Genomic DNA, 16,580 nt, shown 5'->3' with positions numbered 1-16,580 from the left:
CAAACGTTGCATTCTCCATATCTGCAAATCATTAATGCGGGGAAAGTTATTATCTGGTGGCTGAAATGTGACAAGCTACCAAAGCCGAATATCCGTAGCTACGTATTAATAAGGGAACCCTTGCTAACGAAGCATCTTGACACGATTGGAGATAGCTTGCAATTAGTACCAAGCCCATTAACTGCAATCTAAACTTTCTCGGTATCTGTCTCCTTGTTCAACATGGCACCCCATGCCGAACAGGATGAGTCTGCCCATGGCATCACTCGCCTCCCACCACCAGAACGTCCAGCCTTTTCTGCCTCGCCTCCACGTCTACTAATCATCGGCGCTGGGAACCGTGGCAAGGCCTATGCCGAGGCTATCAAGAATTCGAGTAATGGCGTTATCGTGGGTGTTGTAGAGCCTATCGCACTCAAGAGACGGCATCTCGGTCGCAAATACATCTGGGGTACGCGGGAGCCAGCTCCTGGGGAGGAGTTCGGCGACTGGCCCGAGTTCGTTCAATGGGAGCTTAGCAGAAGGCAAGCAGTCGCTTCTGGGGCTACAGGTGTTCCTGAGGGCGTTGATGCAGTCTTCATTTGCGTCCAAGATGGCATGCATAAGGATGTTGTTCTTGGCCTTGCACCGCTGAAACTACACATCATGTGCGAGAAGCCTCTAGCCCCCAATTTGGAGGATTGTATGGCGATTTATAGGAGCCTTTCACCCGATCCCTCCGGATCCTCAGAAACTTTGTTCGCTATCGGCCATGTCCTTCGTTACAGTCCTCACAACATGATGATGAGGAAACTTCTACTTGAGGACAAGGTCATCGGGGACATCATGGCTGTTAATCACACAGAACCAGTGGGTTGGTATCACTTTACACACAGTTACGTCAGGTAAGTTGCCGACTGATGGGTTTGAACAAGTGATAAAGGCTAATATCATGCCAGAGGAAACTGGCGCAATGAAAAGGCGGCAGCTCCATCACTCCTTGCCAAGTCATGCCACGACATGGACATCCTCTACTGGATTTTGGCTACCGCGCCTCCAGGCTCTAGCAAGCCAACCCATGTTCCCAAAGACATAAGCTCTTCTGGATCTCTCCAATATTTTAGAAAAGAGAGAAAGCCCGTGGAAGCTGGAAACGCCACCAATTGCTTATCATGCGCTTATGAACCATCGTGCCAGTTCTCGGCCAAGCGAATTTACACAGGAGCTGATCTCAAGAGTCAGCAACAAGAGCACTTTTGCACGGTTGTCGCACCTGAAATTGAAGACTGTATCCCAAATGGTGCACCAGAAGCGGCTAAGAAGGCTGTTCTCGCCAAACTTGCGGAGGATTACTCAGAAGACACCCCGGCAGAAGAGGTTAGCAAGAGAAACACCTTTGGACGTTGTGTGTACGAATGTGACAACGATGTCTGCGACAACCAAGTCGTAACACTTTCATGGGACGCAGACCCAATCGCAGCCCCGGGCGAAACACCACTACAGGCTCTTAGTGGCAGAGGCAGCAAGACAGCTACATTGCATATGGTTGCGTTCACAGAAAAGATCTGTACCCGGTTCACGCACATCTATGGTGTCAACGGAGAGATGTACGCCGACAGTTCCTCAATTACAGTCACGGACTTCAAGACGTGCAAGAAGACGGTTCACTACCCGCACATTCCCGAGGGCGGTGGCCATGGTGATGGAGACGAAGGGTTGACGAGGCAGTTCGTGCTGGCGGTTGATCGGGTAAAGAACCATGGTGAGAAGGTGTCGACGGCTCAGCGGGAGTATATCAAGTGCAATTTGAAGGATGTTATTATGAGTCATAGTATGGTATTCGCTGCTGAGGAGGCAAGGAAGGGAAAGAGAGTTATAGATTTTCCCGAGTGGTTTGAGAAGGAGGTCATGATGAATCTAGGCACGTAAATACTTCGAGTACAGGCATAGGGTGATGGTAACCATATCTCATTTCTCTAATAGGCTCAGATACATAGCATATGTGCTAGGCATGTCTATTTGTCATGACTGAACATATTCCTGGCCTCTAGCCAAGTAACGAGATAATGCCAAATGGGCAGCGCCTGTCACAACTTGTGTTGCAGGCTCCATAGGCGGATAGACCTTGTCTCGGAGGTTCTCGGGTAGTTTCAGCTTGATTTCCCGTAGCAAGTACTCCGATGTACAGAATTCACCTCCAAGTACAATCCCCTATTGAAAATCAGCATGTAAATAGGAAACGAATACCCAAATATACCTCAATAAGAAAGTTAGAGTTAACAAGAGTGTCGCTTGTTATATAAACCATCATGGCCACCATGTCATCCAAGACGGGCTGGAAGCAAGACAAGATTTCGTCATTTGTGTAAGTCATAAAGCCTCCCTTGATCCCCGCTTCCGGGAATTCTGCTTTGATTGCAACATCGATATCCCATTCTTGCCCATTGTTTCTGAACCCTGACATGATGCGTCCCTTAAAATCACTGACACACTTTGTAAACACTTTGTTAACTATTCTGGACTGCTTGGGAAGTCGCATGCGGAGGACTCTAGTCCGAACTATTCTGGCAAAGCTTTGTGCTATCAGAGCAGGCCTGGGAACATTTAGACAGTGTAGCAAAGAGGCAAAAAGAACTCACCCCAGATTCTTACTCGACATAAGCCAAGAAGCAAAAAAAGGCGGTGCTTTCAGAAGCATACAGCAATACATGTGTACTGCCTTGTTCCCAAAGTGAGCAAAGATAAATGGATTCTGCAGTTCTTTGCTAAGAGAAGATCTTGACATCGCGGCGTGTATTGATGCTTCAGCTTGACTGACGAATGACACGCGTGTATCACTTTCATCTCTTATATATCCAGCTCTTTGAAGAACACGTTTCCATATCGTTTTATCCTTATCTGCCCAGATGTCTGGCCAGGTGAGAATCCAATGGATCCTCTGCTCGTTCTCCGAGAATTTGTTTCCTATGTGTTGCTGCAATTGAGTTCCAATGGCACGCCTCACCTCATAAAGGAAATCGGCTGAGACATCTATAGCGTTGAGGCCAGAGGGGGTTTCAGGCAGCTGAATTGACTCTTCTGTCTCTTTGACCAAGAGCAGGGGTAGACCTGAAACCTTCTGGACGCCTGGCTTCGGATGTCCAGTCGAAGGGGAGTTAGTGATGTCATGGCCCCAGCCAACTACCTTATTGTACTGATCATAATAAATGACAGTGGGAACCTAGGAAATTAGATATCATTCAGTGCGCTTCTAATGGATGACTTGCCCATGATTTGCTGTAAGAGCCAGTACCAGGCCACTCCGTGAGTAGCGCTGATATCGGGTTCTTAAGGTCGTTGACAACGTATGCAACCTTAGTACTGGCACCGTCTATGTTCATGAAGTCGATTGACACAAAAATCTGATATTGGGGTTCAGGCGTAGGCACAGGTGCTATGCTATATGGCGATGGTGGTGGGCGGGATTGATAACCATGGGGTTCGTAATTGTTGGCACTTTGCATGGGCTGTCGATCTTCTGTTGTTGAATGGGTAGTTGGTGGTAGTGAATAAGCCACAGGAGCTGTTCTGGCACTTGGTGGTCGAGAATTGAAGTAGTTTATGATGAACTGCTCGTTCTCTTTGATAAGATCATCCTTCCACCCTCTGATCCGAGTACCCGCGCCAGAGTGATTACGCCATTGGGCATTGAGCGCATCCAGAAGTTCAAATCTGGCTAGGTTGTTACTGCGGGTATATGATAGATTGGTGCTTGTCCTTGGATGCTGTTGTTGTTGTTGTAGTTGAGCGGTTGGCCCCATGCATTGGGGGTGACGCATGGTTGGTAAGATGAGGTCCGAGTGTCCGATAGCCTTTCGAGAGATGGCAGGGCTTGAAGACGACTCTCCGTTTGACCTTGTTTGCCTACTTTGTGTCGGATGTTGAATCATCGCTTGATAGCTATTCTGCGTTGGTGGACTTGTGCACTGAGAACCGAAGGTTTTGGGGTACTGAAATCTACCTGCAGAGGGGACTGGTTCAGGAGCTGCCATAGTGTATGCTTGGCTCTGAGGATACTCCTGATCAAAGTCTAATGGCTGCCCGACTTTGTGAGACCGCGTCACTATCGTGACTTGGTCTATTCAAGCTCCCAACCGAGCGATCCAGATAGGCCAAGGCTCCTTGATCAGTCGCAATAGTCGCGTGGCTAGGGATAAAGCTTTGATGGACCTCTACTTCCATCATCTTGTTACTCGCTGTGCAGATATGCACAAGCAAACTCAGGGTCTCCCAGCACCTCCAATGATCCTTGCCGAGAACTTTTCTCTTACCCCAAAGAGCACGCTTGCAAAACTTTTCGGCTTCCTCAAGCCTGGAGTCATCAAGATAAGCAAGGGCCAAGGCGTGCATGCCATGATACACGAGTACATCATTTGTCTTTCTCTCAAACGCGATTGGAGATATTATCTCGTCTGCTTCTGTCCACTTTTCCTGCCGCATGCATGCATATGCTAGTCGTATCTCCATAGTAGTCATGTCGTTTACAGGTCTCGAACTCGATTCGCCATGCTCGATGGCACCCCTGTAGAACTGTTCTGCCTTTGCGTGATCACCATCCGCCTCATTCTTGACCGCTAGTTCTTCGATCCTTCTAGCAAACTCAGTCTCGCTGTCCGAGTCGGTGTCGATAGGAGAACGTGGCTCTTCGTTAACGGGCGGAGGTATCCATCTCTCGATCATTGATGTTTGTGCTTCTGTCAAAGGATCGCCCAAGATACTTCCTCCCCAGACAGTGGACCTAGGGCCCTCTCTCAAAATGGTACTGGCGCTTGAATGGAAGTTCTCTGCCACCTGAACAAACTGTCGCAGGTTTTGGGTGGCCCGATCGTCCTCTTCGCGTCCACTGGAAGGGCCTGGGTTTGCGGAGCTATTTGTATGCAGAGCAACCTCAACATACCTCAGCTGGGACTTAATTCCGGAGAGGGCCTTGAACACCGACTCTTGAGAGGAATTACTGTGGATTAGGAGGCATCTATCCACGTTAGCAATCACCTCAGACCCCGATTACCACTATACCATGACTTACACATTGATCATCTGAAAAGCACTAGTCATTGCAGTGTTACATGACTTGATTCTGGCCTTATAAATAGTGATATCTTTAGACCGCAGGCTAAACTTGATTTGCTTGGTTGGCTTGCGCAAGATCCCTCGGCTAAAGCGGTTTGTTTTCTCAAGCTCAGCCATTAGCTGGTTGAGCTTGTTGAACGTGTTCTTGATATCATCAAGGGTGGCACTAATCCTACCCCAGAGGGCATTACCAGGATCGATCTCGGCTACAACAGCTTGCGGGACCCGGCCTGAGGCGTTGCTGACGGAGTCTAGGACTCGCGACAGAATCGAGACCTCCTCCAACAAGTTGGAGACATTCTCGTCGACCTCGACAGTATCTTCTATCCAGGTGTATAGCGTCTTGCCTATTGTGGAACAGCTGATAGCGAGGCCGGCAGCGCCTGATGCGATAGATAATGGATCCATCCATCCGAGACGATCTGGCGCGAAGGTTGGGTTGAAAAATGGAGCGAGCCACAGCTGAACTCTTGGTGCGGGGTGACATTATGCTCCAATTGGGAATGCCGCTCCTGCGCCCCAAAGAGGCAAACCGAGTCCCCAACTCGGATTCCAATAGGACTAAAGCCTTGTGGCATTCAATAAAACATTTTGTTCTCTATAGTACTATGGCTAGAAGCTCATTATATTTTAAAATGGTAGTACAGTGTCTAATTCATGTGCTACGCAAGAGGCCTGCCTTCGATTTGTCTGCTCAAAAGTACCACTTGATCTCTGACCTTGCGGTACATCTTTTGATGATCGTACCACCTGAGAGTTTTTGACAAGTGGTTACCCTTTTTCTAATAATAACTTACTCCCAAGCGAAAGCAAAGTCCCTGTTATTCTTCAAAGTTTCTTCTGTGGAGTCTTTCCGTGCCGGATATACGGCTGTAAATATGACGCATGTTCGCATCTCTTTGAGACGTTCAAGGCTCGGCATGTTATAGCGCAATCAGCCCTAAAGGCCGAAAAACAGCAGCATGATATTAACTCGGAGCCATGTTCCGCTCTGCCATGAAAAATTCACCTGCGCCTCTCTTGATGTCCTGATGACGCACGGCAGATGGGCCGTTACAGTAAAATTAGTTGCATCCTGGATGATCGCTGATAGCCGCCCACATTCCGACACGAGATCCCCTGGAGGATAGAAAACGCAACACATTAAACTTGGTTGATATAAAGACAAAAACAAACTCAGGGCAAAACTCATAAGAAGTGTGAGCCATTATTTTTAGTATCCTATTATAATTTTCTTATCTTTTTTTGCTACCCTTGATCTCAGTTGGCACCAAGTTACTAAGCGGCGCGGAAGTAGACGACGCAATTGCCGCCGCGTCAAGGGGCGCTAGGGAATGCGCAGCACGCTCTTATAATAGGACGCGTAAAGGTAGTTTAAGCTTGTAGTAGAAACATACGAAAAACGAAGGATGAGCCTCATGCGGGTACTATACTTAGATAAAGATGAACGGTTTGCGTCTCAGCCTGCGCTCTGGTTGACTATAAGATATGAAGAGAAGTATCATCTAGAATGCATGAAGCAACTATTCAACAACACCACTACAATACGGTCGTTTCATCCCCACAATGCTTGCTTCATCGTTTATCTGGGCCCTAGGCGCCAGCTCCCTTGTGTACGCTCATGGTATCCGGGTCGAACGCTCAGAGAATCGCCTTATCAAGGGTCCCGCTTCACCAGATGGCGCCTCGTCATCCTCCTTTAATTCAGTGTGGCAAGCAAAACTACAAGACGATGGACTCGTGAAGCTGGACTTTCATCGATTGATCCCGCGTCAAGACAGCAGTTCGGCGGATACCGACACTTCAGCAGACGCTACTAGCACGGCGACCAAAGATACCTCATTGGCTTCTACTACTAAAGATGAAGCCAAAAGCACCACGCTCGAAACAACTGCATCGACGACAGATGCATCAACTACAGAAGAAAGCTCTGTGTCGTCAACAACCAGCACCTCAACGTCAACCTCAAGCATAGCATCATCGACAAGCACAACCTCAACCTCCACGGAACCCGGCGCCTCCTGCTACAGCACGACCGTCAAGAGCAGCACCATCTGTGAAACAACAGGAATGACCACGTTAACGTGTTATGCTGCGAACATCACCTCGAGCACATGTTCTCCAGGTCTTATATGCACGACACAGTCCAGTAATGGAGTTACGATCTGCATGGAACTTCAGAATGAAGTTGGTACAGCTGGTATCATTATAGCTTCTGTTTTCTCGTCACTTATACTCATCTGTGCTTGTACTCTTATCACCATGTGTTATAGGGATAAGAGCAAGCAGAGGAGGCAGGAGGAGATGAGGCGGGTGAGATCGGTCAAGGTTGCTGAGAGGGCTACTCTATTGCAACGTGCGCAGTAATACTGGGGGTCGGAGGATAATAGGTTGGTGTAGGGACAGATATGGCACCTGCAAGGGATCTGAGGTTATTGATTCCATAGCCCGATGGAATTGAGGGCTGCCATACGATATCGAGATGATGAAGGGCTTGTGAATTAAAACCATGATACAATAAAATTCATAGGCGTAGAACTCGTTTTCTTCTGCACTGATGACAAAGCGCATTTCGATCAACTTGATGTTCGGGTTTCTTGCCGCGGTTCCCCTCAAAAGGCGGGGTCTTGATGTGAAGTCAACGCCAACGCCAACATCAACAACCTCGACCATTTTAACTTTTACCAGAAACTGACAATGTCATCCAAACCATCCTTCGACTCCCTCCCCCTCCGCAAAGATGGTCCTCCCGGCAATGCCTGGGGTCTTTTTGGTGACAACGACGAGTGCGGCATGTTAAATCTCTTGACCCCAGAAATCATAGCAAAAGCGGCATCAGAGATTCGCCATGGCGTTCGAGTTTCTACTGATTGGCCTCTCAATCGAATGTCGCGACCATGTTTCGGCCGTGCACCGTTCAAGCATGAAATCACTACCAAAGCTCCTCGTGCTGTGAATGATGATACTCTGACGTTTAATACACAGAGTAGCTCGCAGTGGGATGGGTTCAGGCATTATGCCTATCAGAAGGAGAAGCTCTGGTTCAATGGGAAGAGCCTTGATGATCTTTTATCTTCGGATGTCAATGGCATTCATTGTAAGCTATCCTCGTTCTAAGTAGAAATTACTGACGTGGGTAGCTTGGGCTGAGCGAGGTGGTATCGTTGGACGTGGAGTACTACTCGACTATGCATCTTGGGCAGATAAGAACAACATCGCCCTGACCCCCTTCGAAACAAAGTCAATCACCGTTTCAGCACTAAAAGAAGTTGCCAAAAGCCAAGGAACAACATTCCAACAAGGCGACATTCTGTTCATCCGCACAGGATGGGTTCGAGCCTATGACAAGCTCTCCGACGATGAGTGCAAGACATTAGCAGATTACAAAGTCCCGCCAGCTCATGGGGTCGAGTCTTCAAACGATACACTCCGATGGCTTTGGGAACAAGACTTTGCAGCAGTTGCTGGAGACCAACCCAGTATGGAAGCATGGCCTTGCCAGAACACGGATTTTTTTCTGCATGAGTGGTTGTTGGCAGGTTGGGGGATGCCGATTGGGGAGTTGTTTGACCTGGAAGCTTTGAGTGAAGAGTGTGAGAAACGAGGGAGATGGTCTTTCTTCTTTTCGAGCATGCCGCTCAAGGTAAGTTTCGTTGCTTCCCGCTGTATAGTTGAGCTGAAGGTCTGATACGTATTAGGTTCCTGGAGGTGTGGCTAGTCCGCCAAATGGCGTAGCCATCTTTTGATTCACTGGTTCAATATGTCAACAAGCTGACCATGGAATGAACCACTAGTTTAACTTTTTGATGCTCAACTATGTACTATGCTGGAGCCTATAACAAGTCCGTCCAGCTATTAATGTTCATCCAATCCTGATCCGATGTGAAGTTGCTAAACTGATGCAATCCCTCCCCTCCAAGCAATCTATTCCAATCAGGCGGACTCTCCGGCACCATAACTTGTTCACCCTGCAATCTTTGCGTAACAAGCGTCTCATACTCACGATGCAGTTCCTCAAAGACGCTATGTACAGCCTCCGCATTAGGCCAGTGTCTCGCCAGTAATATTGTTGACCTCAAGAGTCTCGATAACCTTTCAAGTGCATTAATTGCGACTAAAAATGTCTGTGAGGCCACAGCCGCCCGAATCTCACCAGCAAACTGTATACCAGCTGCTGTCACCGCGCTGACGGACGTAAAGTGACACTGCCGAAGTTCATCGCGTGCTGTAAGTTTTTCGAGCGATGTAACAATTGCTTGGGCGGCTGCTGAGCAGATTGACTGGCTGCTTTGTTCAAGGAGATTCCGGTGGAGGTGGAGAAGGAGGAGATTGTAGTGCATTCGAAGATGGCACGTCCATGAGTCATCGTCTTCTGCGACGGTGGATATACCTGAGCGGAGGGACCATAGACCGAGACGCGCGTCGATTGATGCTACGTCTATGAGACGATCTCGCACGGGTGCGTTGAGTGCAATGACGTCGAGGCCGATGTAAGCCAGATCAACTAGATGGTTCAAAAAGTCCGGACTGACTCCCGGTTCGGCGATTGTTGGGTCATTGCTCGGTGTATCAGTGATGTCCTCCTGCTGAAGCGGCAGCTGATCTATATCCTCCGCTCTCACTGCACAAGGTCTTCCAGTCTCCAATGAAGAAAACACTTCGCAAAAGAAGGCAGACCACCAACACCGGCGATATTGCGCCATCTCTGTGGATGGTAGTTGAGAGCTTCTCCGGTGGGCGCCAAGACCAGTACCTATTCGTACAGCGATTCCAGCCCAGTACCACGGTCCACCGGCAACTGTATCACCATCGCCTATGTGCCATGTGAACAAGGCTGCTGCTTGGAGAAGATGCATTCTGTCTGATTCGTGTCGCATATGGTATAGCATACTAGCTCTTCTAAACAGTCTGTTTTGGACGGCATGGCGATCAGTGGCGACGAGGGGATGAGCGCATGCGTGAGCACCTGCCATGAGAACTGACTGGAAGAGTAGGAGTGGTGGAGGATTATCAGGCGTGCGGTATCGAGCGAGGAATTCGGGCTTTGACACGATGGGCAGAAATGGGTGGATGTGATCGAAATACGCTTGCACCAACGCATCACGGACCTCTTGCGCTGGAAAGGACGATACCTCCGTAACCAAGTCTTGAGTCACCCATGAGTTTGGTGTGGGTTTCCATGACTTGACTTGTCTGATAGGAGGGTATGGGTAATGCAATGGCTTTCCGCCTATCCTATCGCTGCTGGTGCTTCCATCTGCAGATTCTTGAAACGATCCATGAGTATCCGGCCCAGTAGGCGCAGACAAAGGTCGTTGGTCGCCAAGAATTGAAGAATAAGGCTGTCTGAAAGAACGATGTAAGTCAACGAGATGAACCAGGTTCGACACAGCCGTGCCGACGTATGCGATGCGAAAGCTCTTTGTCGATGCAAAAACAGCCCAAGCCGCAGCACCGATACCATGCTTAAAGAACCTCGCTAATCCCTCCCGAGCCAGCTTCTCTTGGCCATCTGAGCGAGACGCATCATTCGATGTCTTATCACGCCGCTCAGATGCAGATGAAGCCTCGGGTCCGAGCATCGAAAGATGATCATCCCGCTCAACGGCTCCGGCATCCGGATCCGGCTGCGATACTCCTGGTGATCTGCCCAGTGTATCGCGATCATATACATTTCTATCAACCGCCGAACTTCTTCTCGCGACAGCCCATTTCGCCGTGGACCTATACCGTCATCAGCTTATCATTTTCATTCGCACCAGGGCGCGTCGGAGCCGTACCGGCATTCAAACCCGGACTTTTCACAGACAGAGCATGGGCCTGATGGCCGGTCTACTATGTCGCAGCGGACTTTGCGGCGGCGACATAAATCACATGCTTTTCGCTGCTGGCGACGGCGTTTGTCGTGTTGGGACTTTTGAGGTGTCGGGTCCATGGTTGGCAGGTGAGTGGATTGAGGAGAAATCGGAACCGGTGAATCAGAGCTGGGAGGCTGACCCTCAGGGGGCAAGAAAACAGCAAACCTTAATGTGGAGTGACAAAATAAGCTCATCAAAATTTATCCTAAGCCTAGATTATTTTACCTAAGTCTTTTTGTCACTTAGGATCGAGGTTCTGTGTTTTCTTTCCTCCCCTAGGCTGACATGGTTAGTGTCGGCTTCTGAGCGGAGAGCCGAGAGCGGGCATTAGACGGGGATAGTGGCATGGTCCTTCGGCGGTAAAAGATAAGGTGGTGTAGCCTTTGTAGAGATTATTGACGCAATTGGAGCCAATAATAATGTCAACCGTCCCAAAATGTCGAAATTACTTATCATGAAGCAGATTGAGACTGTGGGTTGGCTCGCCTCCTTGATTCCGAAACCGGTCTCCCGCGTCAATGGTTGGAGATGAGCCTCCGTGATGTGGAGCTACCCCGTGCTTGTCTCACCAATCCAACCCATGCCTCACATTCATCAATCATCCACTCAGCCATCGTCTACAGTCACTAAATCATGACTCGCTCTCTTCATGGTTCGGTTGTTCTCGTAACAGCCGGCACATCTGGTCTCGGTCTCTGTGTGGCGGAGAAGTTGATCCAAGCAGGCGCCTCAGTGGTCATCAATTACGCCAACAATGAAGAACGAGGCCACGATGCTTTCGTACACCTGAACGAACTAGCTTCGAAATGTTTCTCGCCGGATACTGGACCGCGATGTTTGAAGATAAAGGCTGATGTGACCAACAAGGCAGGCATTCAAGAGTTGGTCAACCAGACGGTACTTTCCATGGGGAGGATTGATGCCGTGGTGTCAAATGCTGGATGGACCAGATTTGCGAATTTCCACGACATTGACGATAACGTTGATGAGGAAGTTTGGGATCGCTGCTATGCGGCCAATGTCAAGTCGCACATGTTCCTCTGTCACGCAGTGAAGAAATATCTGGAAGAGGCTAAAGGTGCATTTGTTATGACTACTTCTGTCGCGGGAGTTAAGCCTAGCGGAAGTTCAATCGTGAGTTATTTAGCAATCCCCCATGTACGAGGAGATGGAGCTAAATCGTTGACACAGGCATATTCTGTTACCAAAGCTGCGCAAATCCATCTAGCAAAGACTTTGGCAACAGTTATGGCGCCATCAATTCGTGTCAACTCTGTGTCCCCCAGCTTCATGGAGACAGTAAGTTATGCAAGCTCAATGTATCTGGCGGTATTGATCAACTTGATTTTCCAGAATTGGATTGCCAATATGCCGCAATCAAAGATCGACGATGCACGAGAAAAGACTCTACTCAAGCAGATCGCCAAAGTTGAGGTTCGCATGCTGAAACTATCACGCCATTGGAAAAGTACTAATTACCAAAGGACGTCGCGGAACAGATTATCTTGCTCATCAAATCGGAATCCGTGACTGGATCTAATGTTGTCATTGATGCCGGGTTTTCTATCTAGACTTGCGGAACGTATGGAGTAAAATGAGATATGAAAATGATCGGTTGGAAAGATGGGGCGGATCCGAGGATGACGCTCGGCGATTTCTCAATTCGTGGATTACTCCCGATGCTTAAATCCTACGCACCAAGCTTGGTTCAATCTGCACATACAGGGTAGTCTTCAAATCCAACCTCATTTAACCACAACCAATTCTTTACCTCCGATGCCAAATTTCTGTATATTTACTTCAATTGGGAAATGCCTACATAGGCTAACATGGTCTGATTAACGTCTGCCTTGGAATTGAATGTTGATTCCTTGGAAATGACGGCCGTTGAGCCAGGAATGATGTATATGTTGGGGGCCGTTTGCTCAATCACCCACATTGAGGATTCGCCAAGAGTGATTGTCACTGTACAATCACTCTGCGCCTGTCACAAAAGGAATGATACTAACCAACAAAGCTGAAGCCTATCACTCTTGGCGAATTGTCGCGTGACATAGAAAATGCCCAGCAACAATGACGATGATTCCCCTTGGCGTATGTCCCCAAACACAAAAGCCCCCGCATATCGCGTTACAGAGTCATTCTTCAGCTTCTTTGTGCCGTTACAAAGTATAGTGAGCGAGCTTAAAGCAATATGCCCACTTCGACAGAGTTCTTTGGTGTTACTGCCCACAACCTGGGTCCATTGACCACAACCTTTACAGCCCCGTCAGCCTGTGCAACTGGCACGGATCATCATGTCATCGTCAACGGAAGCGCACCAAACGAATTCTGGGGCCAACCGACATGCGGCATCAAAAATCGTGGCAGCTGCATGCCCAATGGGAAATCTTATGATTCGCTGCGAAGTGTGACGACGCCGTTGGATCGGGTATGGTATCATTATTACTCGCCCGGCATAGCCTGTCCATCTGGTTGGACTACCGCCGGAAATCTGGTCAAAGACGGAGACTCATCCCTCAGCGCATCCGGTGTTTTTTCACGTCCATTACGGACAGCTACCTTTGAGGCTCAACCACTTGAGCCTTCTGACTTCTGGGGCCAAATTATGAATGTCTCAGAGACGATTGCCTTGTGCTGCCCGAGGTATGTTGGAACACGTATTTTTGCATAGAGACCTAGACTGACAGTTCAAGTGATTACGTGGCAGACCCCCAAGGAAACTGTTTCTCGACGGTCGGTCCAATGAGTGAATTTAACTATTCATCCATGTGCTACAGCCCGGCGCCCGTGGAAGTGATAACTGTCACGAGTGTGGATGGCGCTTCGTTGACAAAGCCATTGCTTTCTTTCGACGTTCAGTCAGCACCAGCTTCGACACATGAAGATGATAGACTGATCACTCATTCACGATATTCATCTGAGCTTGTTGTTGCTACCTGGGTGCCTGCTGTGCCTTTGGTTCACCAGCAGTCTGATCTAGATGAAGCGGAGGAGGATGATGGTGATGTTGATGAGAATGATGATGGAGATGACGGCGATAGTGAGGGTAGTGATGGAAATGCTGCTCCCACCAAGACTCCTGGAAATGGAGTTGTGAGTGTTCTTGGATTGACTCTGGGTATCTTGGCTGGTATGGGCATGCTCCTATGATATATGGTTATGTTTCTCCAGCTTGATGATTTTGGTTTCGGCCGCCGAGAAGTAACATTCGTTTTAATCCAGGGCAGATGTTTACGGACAACCCAATCGCATTTAAGAATTTACGTTCACAGCTTATGTTTTTCTTAATCTTATACCCTATTATCGAGATATGCTACCTTGAGACATTGATGAAGCTCGGCTCTGAAAATTTCCAGGGTTTCTGTAACATGCGCGATGTGACGTCCACTCAATGACGCGGCCTTTTTAGAGGCTAGAACTCGCAGCTAATGCCTACTCGGGAAACAACCTTAATCGATTTGATCGTGGCGCAATAAGATGGGCGAATGATGTGCTCAATTGGATTCACAAAACCAGGATTATAGGCTCTGACACGGTCCATTCTTATCCGGTAGCAATCTGACACAGCTGGTGTAGTAACCCCTCAGGGGCCACCTCACCCAAAACTGACTATGTGATCGTATACATGAAACAAACCAGCACGGCATTCGGCAACGTTTCAACCGAACAAATTTATTACCAATGAAACCAAACTCCAAACTTGACATCCCTAGTCGTCGATTCGCAACTCCACTATAGATCAGCGATTCCGCCAAGGGAAAGCTTAACAGTCGATCCCAAGTTTGAGACCTGTATCAGCATCTGGGGAAGAAGTCCATTCTTGGCGTTTGGTGTATCAGCAAAGTTTCCGAAGTTAAGCTTTTGGTTGGAATCTATTTTGAGATCCTGTTTTGGAGGGTTGTAGTGGGATCTGGGAAATACATGTATAAGAAGACTGGTCTGTTCCCGCCAAACATATTTCTCGTCATCCACACTCACCTCTCATTTTTCTGACTATCAAGATTCGCTTGACGCGACGATTTCTCTTCTCTTTTCGGACTGGTGCCTTTTTCGAATCAATAACTGCCGGGCAGCTTTTTTTCCTTAATTGTTTAAACACAACCCTTTGACAATACTCACCATGTATTTCTCCAACATCGTTATCGGTGCTCTCGCAGCCCAGGCCCTGTCGGGTGACAGAAGGCCGACTCCAGCACTGGCTGGAAAGTTCGCTGTATGTATCTTATCTTCACCCGCACTACAGTCTAGCTGATGACTTTCTAGGCCTTGATGGCTTCTGCAGCTCTACCAGTCTCTGGCGTGCCAGTGATTGGACTCATCGAACCTCGATCGGTAAGTACATACGATCTGATGCATAGTTATCCATAGCTGACATGAGCAGCCCGAGATCTTGGTGCTAGGTGGTGGTGGTCAGCAGAACCAGCAACAGGGTGGCAACGAGAACGCACAAGATAACCAGGACGGCCAGGACGGACAAAATGGCGGTGGCAGACAAGGCCGAGGTGGTAGAAATGGCAACAATGACAACGGCCAAGGCAATGGTCAGGGCAACGGCAACGGTCAGGGTAATGGCAATGGAGGAAACCAAAACAACGGAGGAAACCAGGGCGATCAAGCTACTGCCACCGAGTCCCTTGCTACCGGCGTCGACACAGCCACTGGCGCCGCCACCGACATAGCCACTGATGTCGGTGCCATCCAGAGCCGCATCGCCAACGAGACCGTCGTCACCCGATCTCTTGGTCCCGGCCAGCTTCTCCCCCCGGGCCAGACTGATGCTGTCAACACTCCTGGCCAGGAGACTCCTGCAGCTACCCCTACAGGTGCTGCCGGCGAGACACCTGCTGCCAGCGATACTGCTGCCGTTACTGAAGCCCCTGCTGCTACCGACACTGCTGCTGCCGAAGCTACTGTTACTGTCACCGCTACGGTCACCGTTGATAACGGCAACGGCAGGGGGAATGGAAGGGGACGAAACAGGGGTGGCAACAACGGAAACAACGATAATGGGAACGGCAACAATGGCAACGCTGACCAAAACAACGGTAATGATGCTGCCAACGGGGGTAATGCTCAGAACGGAGGTAACGGAAACAACAACGGTAACGCCAACGACGGCGCTGGTAACAACGGTGGTGCTGCCAATGGAAACAAGGGCAACGCTGGTAACAACGATGGCGCCGCTGCTGGTGGAGATGCTGCCGCAGGAGGCGACGCTGCTCAAGGTGGCAATGCTGCTGGCGCCGGTGGTGCCGGAGGTCTACTCGGCAGCATTCTTGAGCGCCTGACAGGAGGAGCAGGAGCCGGTGCAGCGGCCGGTGCCGGTAACAACTAGATGACTCGTATTAAAGTTGCAAGAGGGATCACTCTGGTATGATACTTGAATTGACTGGTGCAGGACACCGGCGGCAGGCTTGGGATGATAGATTGGCTCCTGGTGTAGTGTAGTTATATGTACTAGTAATTAAGCCTCCCTCTGAACCTGCCTCCCGGCCTCCCTCGCATGTTTTCAGCAAATTCAGCTTGTATCTTTTGCATTTCCCGATCTTCCATGGATTGCGCCATTGCTTGAGCCTCTTGGTTCATCTCTTCGGGCACAAGCCAGAAGCGAAAGTCTAGATAAATTTCATT

General features: G+C 49.1%; 9 protein-coding genes across 10 annotated transcripts; 6 read left to right on the top strand and 3 right to left on the bottom strand.

The window, feature by feature from the left end:
* Window positions 1-222: 222 nt before the first annotated feature.
* On the top strand, window positions 223-1,908 carry FVEG_11991 (oxidoreductase; the record flags this gene model as incomplete). The annotated part of the gene is made up of 2 exons (XM_018901319.1): window positions 223-884; window positions 939-1,908. 2 exons carry the CDS (start codon window positions 223-225, stop codon window positions 1,906-1,908), a joined length of 1,632 nt encoding a protein of 543 aa, XP_018759783.1.
* A 93-nt stretch (window positions 1,909-2,001) lies between these two features.
* FVEG_11992 (hypothetical protein) lies at window positions 2,002-4,010 on the bottom strand (the record flags this gene model as incomplete). Its single annotated transcript, XM_018901320.1, has 4 exons — window positions 2,002-2,190; window positions 2,237-2,573; window positions 2,619-3,159; window positions 3,272-4,010. 4 exons carry the CDS (start codon window positions 4,008-4,010, stop codon window positions 2,002-2,004), a joined length of 1,806 nt encoding a protein of 601 aa, XP_018759784.1.
* Window positions 4,011-4,041: 31 nt separating this feature from the next.
* On the bottom strand, window positions 4,042-5,496 carry FVEG_11993 (hypothetical protein; the record flags this gene model as incomplete). Its single annotated transcript, XM_018901321.1, has 2 exons — window positions 4,042-4,990; window positions 5,045-5,496. 2 exons carry the CDS (start codon window positions 5,494-5,496, stop codon window positions 4,042-4,044), a joined length of 1,401 nt encoding a protein of 466 aa, XP_018759785.1.
* A 1,158-nt stretch (window positions 5,497-6,654) lies between these two features.
* Window positions 6,655-7,455, top strand: FVEG_17143 (hypothetical protein; the record flags this gene model as incomplete). Its single annotated transcript, XM_018906413.1, has 1 exon — window positions 6,655-7,455. The coding sequence occupies one exon, from the start codon at window positions 6,655-6,657 to the stop codon at window positions 7,453-7,455; it is 801 nt and encodes a 266-aa protein (XP_018759786.1).
* A 283-nt stretch (window positions 7,456-7,738) lies between these two features.
* Window positions 7,739-8,834, top strand: FVEG_11994 (hypothetical protein; the record flags this gene model as incomplete). Its single annotated transcript, XM_018901322.1, has 3 exons — window positions 7,739-8,185; window positions 8,229-8,731; window positions 8,787-8,834. The coding sequence occupies exons 1-3, from the start codon at window positions 7,786-7,788 to the stop codon at window positions 8,832-8,834; spliced, it is 951 nt and encodes a 316-aa protein (XP_018759787.1). The 5' UTR covers window positions 7,739-7,785.
* Window positions 8,790-11,114, bottom strand: FVEG_11995 (hypothetical protein). The gene is made up of 2 exons (XM_018901323.1): window positions 10,869-11,114; window positions 8,790-10,812 (listed from the first exon to the last, which is right to left on the bottom strand). Exons 1-2 carry the CDS (start codon window positions 11,021-11,023, stop codon window positions 8,922-8,924), a joined length of 2,046 nt encoding a protein of 681 aa, XP_018759788.1. The 5' UTR covers window positions 11,024-11,114; the 3' UTR covers window positions 8,790-8,921.
* A 313-nt stretch (window positions 11,115-11,427) lies between these two features.
* On the top strand, window positions 11,428-12,784 carry FVEG_11996 (hypothetical protein). 2 transcript variants are annotated; one of them, XM_018901324.1, is made up of 4 exons: window positions 11,428-12,080; window positions 12,138-12,245; window positions 12,300-12,380; window positions 12,431-12,784. In XM_018901324.1, exons 1-4 carry the CDS (start codon window positions 11,580-11,582, stop codon window positions 12,515-12,517), a joined length of 777 nt encoding a protein of 258 aa, XP_018759789.1. In that variant the 5' UTR covers window positions 11,428-11,579; the 3' UTR covers window positions 12,518-12,784. The 2 variants fall into 2 exon arrangements, with proteins under 2 accessions (XP_018759789.1, XP_018759790.1); XM_018901325.1 differs by having other exon boundaries at window positions 11,535-12,080; window positions 12,446-12,705.
* Window positions 12,785-13,140: 356 nt separating this feature from the next.
* Window positions 13,141-14,099, top strand: FVEG_11997 (hypothetical protein; the record flags this gene model as incomplete). Its single annotated transcript, XM_018901326.1, has 2 exons — window positions 13,141-13,592; window positions 13,643-14,099. The coding sequence occupies 2 exons, from the start codon at window positions 13,141-13,143 to the stop codon at window positions 14,097-14,099; spliced, it is 909 nt and encodes a 302-aa protein (XP_018759791.1).
* A 970-nt stretch (window positions 14,100-15,069) lies between these two features.
* Window positions 15,070-16,284, top strand: FVEG_11998 (hypothetical protein; the record flags this gene model as incomplete). Its single annotated transcript, XM_018901327.1, has 3 exons — window positions 15,070-15,162; window positions 15,213-15,281; window positions 15,331-16,284. The coding sequence occupies 3 exons, from the start codon at window positions 15,070-15,072 to the stop codon at window positions 16,282-16,284; spliced, it is 1,116 nt and encodes a 371-aa protein (XP_018759792.1).
* Window positions 16,285-16,580: the final 296 nt, after the last annotated feature.

Source organism: Fusarium verticillioides, chromosome 4, assembly GCF_000149555.1.
Source record: "Fusarium verticillioides 7600 chromosome 4, whole genome shotgun sequence".
NCBI lineage: Eukaryota > Fungi > Ascomycota > Sordariomycetes > Hypocreales > Nectriaceae > Fusarium > Fusarium verticillioides.
The sequence above is the reverse complement of the archived record's forward strand: the minus strand, read 5'-3'. Positions and strand labels throughout refer to the sequence as shown.